The sequence below is a fragment of the Haliaeetus leucocephalus genome, unplaced genomic scaffold (genome assembly GCF_000737465.1).
Source record: "Haliaeetus leucocephalus isolate CR32 unplaced genomic scaffold, Haliaeetus_leucocephalus-4.0 Scaffold101, whole genome shotgun sequence".
In the NCBI taxonomy this organism is placed as follows: domain Eukaryota; kingdom Metazoa; phylum Chordata; class Aves; order Accipitriformes; family Accipitridae; genus Haliaeetus; species Haliaeetus leucocephalus.
The window spans coordinates 3,261,175-3,271,257 of record NW_010972537.1 but is presented as its reverse complement, the minus strand read 5'-3'; the positions used below and the strand labels follow the sequence as shown (position 1 = coordinate 3,271,257).

General features: G+C 57.1%; 2 protein-coding genes across 2 annotated transcripts; both read right to left on the bottom strand.

The window, feature by feature from the left end:
• Positions 1–1,018: 1,018 nt before the first annotated feature.
• On the bottom strand, positions 1,019–7,247 carry GCAT (glycine C-acetyltransferase). The gene is made up of 9 exons (XM_010585446.1): positions 6,600–7,247; positions 6,390–6,520; positions 5,664–5,765; positions 4,988–5,134; positions 4,544–4,698; positions 2,868–2,950; positions 2,316–2,487; positions 1,770–1,891; positions 1,019–1,365 (listed from the first exon to the last, which is right to left on the bottom strand). The coding sequence occupies exons 1-9, from the start codon at positions 6,802–6,804 to the stop codon at positions 1,214–1,216; spliced, it is 1,269 nt and encodes a 422-aa protein (XP_010583748.1). The 5' UTR covers positions 6,805–7,247; the 3' UTR covers positions 1,019–1,213.
• A 1,938-nt stretch (positions 7,248–9,185) lies between these two features.
• On the bottom strand, positions 9,186–10,077 carry LOC104842825 (histone H5). The gene has a single exon (XM_010585445.1). It carries the CDS (start codon positions 9,940–9,942, stop codon positions 9,370–9,372), a length of 573 nt encoding a protein of 190 aa, XP_010583747.1. The 5' UTR covers positions 9,943–10,077; the 3' UTR covers positions 9,186–9,369.
• Positions 10,078–10,083: the final 6 nt, after the last annotated feature.

The window sequence follows — 10,083 nt, the reverse complement described above, 5'->3', positions numbered from 1 at the left end:
GTAAAGCCCTGCAACCCTGAATTAACTTCTGTATTCGTCTGCAGTTGCTCTAGTTCAGGTCAGACACGTTATCACCCTGCAGCTCGCTCCCTGACTGCCTAAGAGCAGGTAGCGTTTTCGGAGCAGGTCTTTGCTGATGTGACCCAGTGCTCCGGCACGCAAGCACAGCACACCCTCATTTCGGCTGGAGTCTGTCCCAGGTGGCAGGCAGCTGGTATTCAGTTCAGCACATGGGCAGACGGCAGGCCGCACGTGATTTCTCATCTGGAGCAAAACCAATGTAAACAAAGCAATCCAGAGAGATGCCCAGGACCCACTCGCTCCTGCTTGAGTGCTCAATCGCTATCCCAGCATGGCTTGGAGGAACAAATCCAGAGATCCCAGCCTGCCGTGTGTCCTCTGCTGTGCAAAAATTGCAGCTGATGGAGGAAAATTGCAGGTTTCTGGCACCTGCTCTGCCCTCCAGCCCAGCCCCAGGCAGACGCAGGCCCTCTCACCATGCTGTTGGCCTCTGCCCCCTCAGCTTGCCCGCTGCCCGATGGCCTCTCTGGGGAGAGATGCAGCTCCCAGGGCAGGTTTGGGAGCACTGCAGCGATGGGCAAAGCCTTAGAACCGGTCCTGAGGACCAAGCAAGCCTCACACCTAACACCCGAGAGTGAGAAGGGGAGAAAGGAGCACCACAGTTTTGGCTGGCCCATGTCCTCTTTCCCAAAGCAGCTGCCAGTGGTTCAGGTTGCCAAGGGCTTGGGAAACCTCCCTGCCTCGGTGGGGAATTACAGCGGGCAGATCTGCCGGGATGACACTGCTGGACCCGCAGGAGAGCGCAGAGGGAGCAAGTGACCTTGGGCATACCAGCAACGCTACGTTTCCATCAGTAGGAGACAGCAGAAGCTGCAGCACTTCAGCACCCGGACTGAGGCTTCAGGGAAGACACAGCAGAGTGTCTGGTCACAGTGAGGGAGGATGAGGATGGGCTGCAGCTCCTGGATAAGAAAACAAGAGCCGGACAAATATCCACTGCACTGCAGGACACCTTTAATGACACAAGAGCTGGTTGCCAGCACTGCTGCCAGTGTGCTGGAACGGCCACAGCTTCCCGCAGGCTGCGATGCCTTGAGGACCGGTCCTGCTTCCAGCAGCGTGCTGCTAAAGCTGTTTCCCCCAGGCACAGGCATGGGCAGGGATGGTGCCGGAGGAGGAGTTCGCTGGCCCCTCAAGGCAGTGCTCCGTGTTTCCGTCCCACCTCGGTGAAGGCTTCCACGCAGCGGTCGATGTCCTCGTCGCTGTGAACGGCCGAGATCTGGACCCGGATCCGAGCCTTTCCCTTGGGGACCACGGGGTAGCTGAAGCCAATGACATAAATGCCTGGGGAGGAAATGCACGGAGAGTCAGAGCCGGCTGGGAGGGAGGCTGAGGTGGTAGTGGGTGATAGAAAAGCTTTTGGATCCTCCCTCCCAAGAACCATTTTCAGGCTTCAGGGTTTTCAAGCGGCATCTGCTCCCAAGCATGGAAATGAGGGTTAGGGCCAGGGATGGGGAAGGACTCCAGCATGGCAGGACAAGAGGGCTAAGGCAACCCCCCCCAAAAGAGAAAGGAGGTGAAGCCAGCAGCGTCTGGGGGGACCACGAGGACATTCTCAGCTGGAGGGCAGAGAAATAACAGATTTCATGCAGGAACATCCTCTGGAGGAAGGACGGTGGTGGTACCACCACTGGCTGTCCCTTCCCTCGAGGCACATGTCTGCATCCAGAGCTCCCTCCCCGGTTCACCTCTGTTCAGCATGTCCTCAGCCATCACTGCAGCCAGCCGAGCGTCCCCAAGCATGACGGGACAGATGGGGTGGTCTTTCCCTGAGATGGTGAAGCCGGCTGCTGTCATCTTGCTTCTGAACCTGGTGAAGAGAACAAAGAGGATGAGTAAAACCTCGTCACCCCTGTCCTTGGGGACTGCTGCCTCGCTTGCCCCCGGGCACCCTGGCCACCAAGGGCTGGGTGTAGTTCTGCTCCACTTGCACCTCCTGTGCAGGGAAGGGATCTCTCTTTTTGGAGCGACCTTCTGCCATTTCCTGCTCCATGGGACTGCAGCTGCTTGAGGGACAGATGTGTCCCAGCACGCAGAGCATCCAGATGTGACCCATCTGCCCACACATCTGCCCGACACACACAGGCACATGCAGTTTTCCCGGAGCACCTTGCAAATTGCCTTGACGGCTATCACTGGGGATGGGGGGGACGGAGCGTGAATAAACACATGTGGACAACTCATTCCTAACGAACTTCTCCCTCCCTGTTCCCCCCCCAATATGGCCCCCTCACCGCTGGGTCTTGGCAGCCATGGACTGTGCAATGGCATTGCTCTCCATGAGGAGGTCGAGGGCCTTGGACGCGCAGCCCACCACGGCGGGAGGCAGGCTGTTGGAGAAGAGGTACGGGCGGGAGCGCTGGCGGAGCAAATCGATGAGGGGTTTGGGGCCAGTTGTGTACCCACCTGCAGATGGAGGAAAGAGAAATGGACAAGGCACCCCAGGGAGATCTCGTCAGAGGGGGGCCCCTCGATAAAGCCAACCTGTCACCTACAGCAGGAATTTCAGTACAAACCAGGCCTAAAAAAATCACAGCTGATGCCTTTTACCAAGAGTTTGCACCTTGACCCCAAAGGCAAACGCATGGGGAAGATGACAGTGGAAGGAGCACACGGCAGGACCTCCCTCGACCCTGCAGCAGGGTCCCAAACTGAGCCTCATGCCACCAGTAGAAGAGGACGACATGCATTTCTTGCTCTATCATTAGGCAGAGGAAGGAAACATCAGAGCGATGCTGTGGAGCTCTTTAGGGCATGGAGGGCCTTGGACAGGAAAATGCCTTCACCTGCAGCTCCTCCAAGAGCTTTTCCCAGGGTGGAGTTGATGATGGTGACTTTGTCCATCACTCCTAGGAGCTCATCGGTACCCCTGTAGAAAGAGGAATGTCACGTTATCAGCTGTGCCAGCATGCACCAGGGAAGCTGCTCTACACCTGATGCCTCAAGGGAAACAAAGTGCCACCAGCCAGGTCTCTGGTGTCCCCCTTCTCGTAAAGAAAGAATACCAACACCCCCCTGTTGTAGTTCAACCCAAGTGTTGACCTTCCCTTCTCCTGCAGAAAGGCTAAGCTGGGATCCCCCAAGGTAAGAGCATGGGTTCTTCATCCCTTACAGACGGCAGAATACTCAAACTTCCTGCACAGAAGTTTAATAGTCCAAACAGAGTGCTAGCCACCGATGTCGGTCTTGCGCATGCCTCTGACACACACCACACCATTAGCGTACACCAGGGAAAAGCAGTTGCCTGGCTCGAGTAGCCGATGTCCTCTGAGGTGGGCTCTGCACATCACTGATGTGCTGCCCTAAAAGCACACCAGGCCTAAAGCACCCGTGTCAAGGTCTACGCTAGTGGAACCAACCAGACGTGGCAAACGTACTCGGCAGCTTTGCGTCCTCTGGCCCAAAAAGGCAGGATGGGGCACGGCCACCCAGCCTCCCTGTTGGCTCTCTTGAAACACAGCGTTGTAGACAACAGTGTCAAGTTCACGCTGAAACTAGCATAACTCATGAAGCACTCGGTAACCATTCTCTCCTTCTCAAGCCACTGTGCACTTACACACCTCAGAGCAGTCAAACAGTTGTTTTTGCAGCTGCTGGGACCACAGAACCCCCTGGGACAGAGTGACAAGGTCTACCTCAACCCATAGGATGGCTACCATGCCCCAAGGAAGGCAGGGGGCTTAGCTCCCACTTCTCACGCATTTCACAGCTTGATGTGGACTCGCCAGCTTCCCACATGGGATTCGCCTAGAGAGCAGAGAGCTGGAAGGGAGCTCTTCACAGAGCGACTTTTGGCTTTTTCAGAGATGGCTTTCTCCTCTTGTCATCTCCTGCACTATCCCTCCATCTGAGGAGGGACCCATTGCTCGTTCCTACAGGTGTTGCCTCACACGGGTCTCCACCTTCCAGTAAAAGCAGGAAGGACCACGCACCGGAGCGCTTGGCACTCACGTGCCTGAACGAAACAAGCACGTGAAGTGTCTGTTCTCGGCAAACACCTGCAGCAAGTGCACTGCTTAGCACCTGGAGGATCTCCAGGGGATGGAGGAAAAAGCTGCGCTGAGGGAATTATCGAACTGTGCAAGCTAACTCCACAGAACCCCCAAGACCCAAGCATTTGAAAGCGACAGCTGAGAGAAGGATTTGGAAATCACAAAGTCCGACTGCTTGCCAGGAGAGGCAGATGAGGCGGTCACGCACCATCCCTCACACAGAGAGTAGTGGCTGTTGTGTTGGGATGGGTCAGTGCTAAAGTATCTCCTTTCGATCCCCTCAGGTGCCCCAAAAGGGAGATATCATCAGGAGGGCAGGGCTGAGGCAGAGGTGGGGTGCGAAACATTCAAGAAACAGTGGTTCCAGGAGTCCCCCCACAAAAACGCATCAGCCATCACCACCTTTCGCCTTGCCTCAGAGGTAATTGGGGTTGGTGGGGGGGAGAAACAGGGGTAAACCAGCCCCTTACCGGCCACTGGGTCCCAGGAAGCCTGTGGCATGGCATTCGTCAATGAAGACCAGGGCATCGTACTTCTGGGCCAGCTGGCAGATCTCCCTCAGGGGTGCGATGTCACCATCCATGGAGAAGGCACCGTCGGTGGCCACCAGCCGCAGACGATGTTTCTGTAGGAGGGAAAGCGGCATCCCCAGGGGTGAGGATGTCACCCTGAGGAGAGGGGCTGGCGAAGGAGACCGGGACACAGTCGGAGTGGATATATCTAACCGAGATGGGGCGTTTGCATTGCAACCAGCTGCTTCCCCACCTTGCCCATCCATGCCTACCTGTGCCTATTGGCAAAACCGATGCCTATTGCACGGGAAAAGGCAGAGCTCACCCTTCGGGGCTGGTTACTGAGCAGGGAGCACAGCTGAGGGAGCACCCTCGCGTTGGGCTGGGAGCAGACCTCCGTACCTGCGCGTCCTGCAGCTTGGCCTCCAGGTCCTGCATGTCCATGTGTTTGTAGCGGTACTTGTTAGCCTTGCACAGGCGGATCCCATCGATGATGGAGGCGTGGTTCAGCTCATCCGACAGCACCGCATCCTCCGGGGTCAGCAGGGCCTGGCCGCACCGAACAGAAAGGATCTTCCTTCGCTCTGGGGTGTCGACTCACCGAGATCTTCCAGCATCTCTCGGTGCAGAGGACAAGGCTGCATTTGATTGCAGCTGCCACGTCTCTCCTGGCACCGCTAAACTTTCCACTTCCCTTCCCAGCCAAATTATCACCCAATTTCCTTAGGCCAGGCTCTTGCATGTGGCTTCTGAGCTCAAAACCTCCCTCTCCTTCCCTAGCAAGCCTGGGGGATCACCCCTTCCCGCTGTCTACGCTTCAAGGGGGAGTACGGACCTCCCAGGAAATGGGAGCCCTCCCCAAAAGCTGGAGCTGGCTGGGGAAGGGAGAGGTGAGGGCTGATGAAACAGCTCCGCACGGCTCCCCTGGTCCAGGGGCACCAATTCAGGGTTCTCCACCACCAGTCACTGCCATCTTCTCTGCGGCGCAGAGCTCACATCAGAGATTCTGGAAGGCACGGCGGGCACATTGCCGTCACCCCCCCTCCTTCACGCACGACACAAGGAAAGCCCTACAAACCTCAAAGATACCAGCGTTGGCATCAAAGCAGCTGGCGTAAAGAATGGCATCTTCCCGCTGATGGAAACGTGCGATCTTCTCCTCCAGGTCCTTGTGTATGCTCTAAAGAGAAGAGAGGAGCGAGCATCACTAGTGAGGCAGCACAAATTCTCACTTGCCCGCTGCTGTTAGACACTGACTGCAAGGGCAGGAAGCAGCTGGGTTTTATCCAGAAAAGGTGTGTGTGCGTGGGAAAAGTTAATTGTGTTCAGAAAGTCTTTGCAAACGCAGCCCTAAAATGCCATTATGGGTTTGGACGCCAAAAGCGCAGCAGGGACACTCCAAGCTCCCCACCCACAGGGGAGCAGCTCGGAGTTTTCTTTGCACTTAACCAGCTGGGGCTCTGAAAGGGCTCCAGCGGGGATAAACCGGGGTGGTTTGACAGAGCCATTTCAAGGCAGGCTCGTTGTAAGTTTGACCCTTAAAGGGGAGGGAAATGACATTTGCTTTGTGAATCCAGAGCGGCATTTCATTTCTTTTCCCTCTCCAGGGTGGTAATGGTTTTAGCTGGCCTATTTCCAGAGCTTTAGCCAGCAGGAATTCTGCAGGCTTTTTTTTTTTTTTTTTCTGCCTGGCCACGTGTACTTTAGGACCGTGCCCAAACGCGAGTGCCAAGATGGGAGTCTGAAGCAAAACCCCCGAGAAAGGCTACCCCAGAGCAGGGGATGCTGCCCCGGTGCCCGGTACCTGGGTACCGCAGATGAACCGGACGGAGCTGAGCCCAGCACCGAATTTCTCGAGGGCCTCCACGGCAGCACGGATCACCTCGGGGTGGCTGGAGAGACCCAGGTAGTTATTGGCGCAAAAATTGAGGATCCCTGAGGGAGGAAAGAGAGAAACACAGACCTCGTACCGGGAGATAAAGCCAAAACCCGCTCCCCACCGTCCCGTACCCACCGGTTCCACCGCCCTCCAAACGGAGATGAGGGCCTTGACGGGAAGAGATAATCCGCTCGCTTTTCCAAGTCCCGGCACCTCGGATGTCCTCTAATTCCCTCTCCAAACGTCGGCGGAACTCAACCACCGCCGCCGTTCCCGAAACGAACCGGGAATTCCCGGTTCCGCCGCTCCGCAACACCCGCGCCACCGCTCCGCGCCACATCCCTAGCCCCGCCCCTCCCCGCCTGCAGTATGAATGGAGCCCTCGTTCGGGCCCCTGGGGTTTGTTTGGGTTTTTTGGCTGGGGGTGAGGCTCTGTCCCAGGGGGTTTAGGCACCCCTAAACCCAGGTGATTTGGGATCCCTGGATCTGGGAGAAGCCCGTCCGTGGGATTTAGGAATTGTAGCAGGCGAGGGTGGGGGTTGTGTATTAGGGCCGAAGGGATTTTGGAGGAACGGGGCCAGCACGGACCTTGAGGATCGACCAGGTGACCCTGCGTCAGGGATTTGGGGTCCTCGGCGGAGGTGGATCCTCGCAGTCAGGTGGTTTACGGGTGCCCGCCACAGGACTCTTAATCCCAGGGTTGTGGGTTCATGGGCGCCAAAAAGGACTGCGGTGGGTTGACCCTGGCTGGGCACCAGGTGCCCACCAAAGCCGCTCTATCGCTCCCCCTTCCTCAGCTGGGAGGGAGAAAATATAACAAAAGGCTCGTGGGTCAAGATAAGGACAGTTTAATAAAGTGAAAGCAAAGGTCGAGCACAAAGGCAAAGAAAAACAAATGATGTTACTCTCTACTTCCCATCAGCAGGCGATGTCCAGCCACTTCCCAGGAAGCAGGGCTTCAGTACACGTAGTGGTTGCTCCGGAAGACAAAAATGCCCCCCTTCCATCTCCCTTTACTTAGCTTTTATATCTGAGCTGGCATCATATGGTATGAAATATCTGTTTGGTTAGTTTAGGTCAGCTGTCCTGGCTATGTCCCCTCCCAAGATCTTGCCCAGCCCCAGCCTGCCGTTGAGGGGGGGCAAAAATGTTGGAGAGACAGCCTTGGTGCTGTGCCAGCACTGCTCAGCGGTAGCCAAAACACTGGTGTGTTATCAACACCTTTCTAGCTACTGATGCGGAGCACAGCACTACGAGGGCTGCTATGGGGACAATTAACTCCACCCCAGCCAGACCCAATACAGGGGGTAACGAAACAAGTGCCTGTAGGGTTTGGGTGCATCCAGCTGAGGCGAGCAAGGATCCTTTGGTCTGAGAGGTTTAGGACTTAACCAGCTGAAGGAAGTGAGGTAGCTGAGCCCAAGGAATTTGAGCACCTTTGGCCGAAGGGGTTTGTGACCCACGGACCCGCCGGGTTTAGATGCAAAGAGCCCAGCTGGGTCAGGCGTCTCCACCCTCCACTATAGCTGACTGGGGGATCCAGAGTGGTTTAGACCCCTCATGTCCAGGAGGGTTAGGCACCAGGCTTTTGAAAGGGATTTAGGGTCTTCAGCCTCGGTGGTCTGGGAGCCTTTGGTCCAAGGGTCTTAGGAACAAGAGCCCAAAGGGATGAGGTACCTCCAGGCCAAGGATTTCATTACGCTGAACTACGCAATTTGGGATCCTCGATGGCTAAAAGGCTGAGGCACCATCTGCCCACAAGATTTAGGATCATCAGGCCAACAGATCTGGGAGCTACCATCGGGGTGGGTGAAGAGCCCGGGCCCATGAGATTTAGGCACAGCAAGCCCAAGGGGACTGAGTGCCCACAGCCCCTGCGATTTTGGAGCTCCTGGCCCAGGTGGTTGGGGATCCTGACATCCAAGGAGTTTAGACGTCTCTAGCCAAGGGGCATTAGGCACCTCCTGCCTGAGGCTCAGACCCTGCAAAGCAGTAGGGCCAGCCCCCAGGCTCCTTGCCAGCCCGGACCATCAGGACCAAGCCCTGCCCAGGGAGGGGGTCTGGCAGGGGCCAGGCAGGCCCTGGGGTCATGTCAGCTCTCGCTGGGCCCACAGCCAGAGCCCCCGGGGGTGATAACGGGGCCGTACCCAGCCGTTCATAGCCACGTTTGTCCTTTCTCCCCAGGGATCGACCCCTTCCCGCTTGCCGGACACCTCCAACTCCTTGAAAGCAAACGTGGACAGACCCCCTGGCCTCGTTCCACCTCCGTCCGTCCCATCCCTGCCCAGCACCCAGGGTGCTCCGCAGGCAGGGCAGCTCCATCGCCCCACCGGCCGGGTGGTTATCATCTCCAGCACCGGCCAGACCTCACACCCAGCAGCAGCCCGGCACACCTCGCCTCAGCCCCGTGGTTGGGTGCCAGGGGGGTGGAGGGGGGAGCAGGGAGCCCCTTTTGCTCCTCCTGGGAAGGCTGTGGCTCTTGTTATGTGCTTCCCCTCCAACACAAGGCAGAGTCTTTGCCCAGCCCCAGCAAACACCACCACCACCCCCCCCCGGGAGCTGGGGCAGGATCAGGATTTGAAATCCTGTACGGCCCCAGCAGACGCATGGAGTCACCATCATGCCCGACACACAACAACACAGCCCAGTGTTAAAAATCAAACAACAGACACAGGCAAGAAGTTTCTGAGACATTGAAATAAAAACCCAGACCAGTAACTCTTAAAAATGGGAACTCTCCATATGAAATAAGTTCCTTTTTTCTTTCATTAACTGCCTTGTTTTAGCTATTTCCAGACAGGAATCGATCAATTCTTTATAAAATGCAATAGAAAGGAGTAAAAATACAGGCAAAAAGCTATTTACAGAAACCAACGGGGAGAGTACCGAAATGCCTCTAGACTTCTCACTTCTTCTTGGGTGATTTCCGGGCGCTGGACTTGGCTTTGGGTTTCGACCGCTTTGCCTTCTTGGGCTTGGCCGCCTTCAGCGGCTTGGCCTTAACAGTCTTTGGCTTCTTGGCTTTTTTCGGGCTGGACCTCGACTTCTTCCTGGCTTTCCTGGCAGCAGATTTGGGCTTCTTTGCCGGCGATTTGGCTTTCCTGGGTCTAGCCGCTTTCCGGGGCGATGTGGATTTCCTGGCCACCTTCTTCTTCTTCCTGGCCGGGGACTTCTTCGCCTTGTCGGCCTTGGCCAGGCGGAAGGAACCGGAGGCGCCGACCCCTTTGGTCTGTTTGAGGACGCCGGCGGCGAGCAGGCGCCGAATGGCGAGCTTGATCTGGACATCGGCGTGCTGGCCCACCTTGTAGTGACTCTTCACGTACTTCTGGATGGACTGGCGGGAGGACCCGCCGCGGCTTTTCTCGGCGCGGATGGCCGCCGTGATCATGTCCGAATAGGTGGGGTGGGCCGCCGGCCGTCGTGCCACCCTGGCCCGCTTCGGTTTGACCACCAGCACCGGGGACAGGTTCTCCGTCATTCTTAACGCTTCGCCCCGCGACGCCCTGCTAACCCTTCGTGGTGGGGGAAGCCTGGTCTGCCCGGCCGGGGGACCCCCCCACCCTTGGGGAAGGAAGCGGTGGGTAAGAACCGCAGCGAAGCCGGTGCCGGTGCCGGTGCC

Bases quoted from the DNA above. Each gene is read 5' to 3' on its own strand.
- GCAT (XM_010585446.1), bottom strand. From the start codon at position 6,804: ATGTGGCGCGGAGCGGTGGCGCGGGTGTTGCGGAGCGGCGGAACCGGG. The intron at 4,699-4,987 runs GTACGGAGGTCT...TCCCTCCTACAG, and splicing joins CCAAGCTGCAGGACGCGCAG to AAACATCGTCTGCGGCTGGT. The intron at 1,892-2,315 runs GTGAGGGGGCCA...TCTCTTCACCAG, and splicing joins ATGGCTGCCAAGACCCAGCG to GTTCAGAAGCAAGATGACAG.
- LOC104842825 (XM_010585445.1), bottom strand. From the start codon at position 9,942: ATGACGGAGAACCTGTCCCCGGTGCTGGTGGTCAAACCGAAGCGGGCC.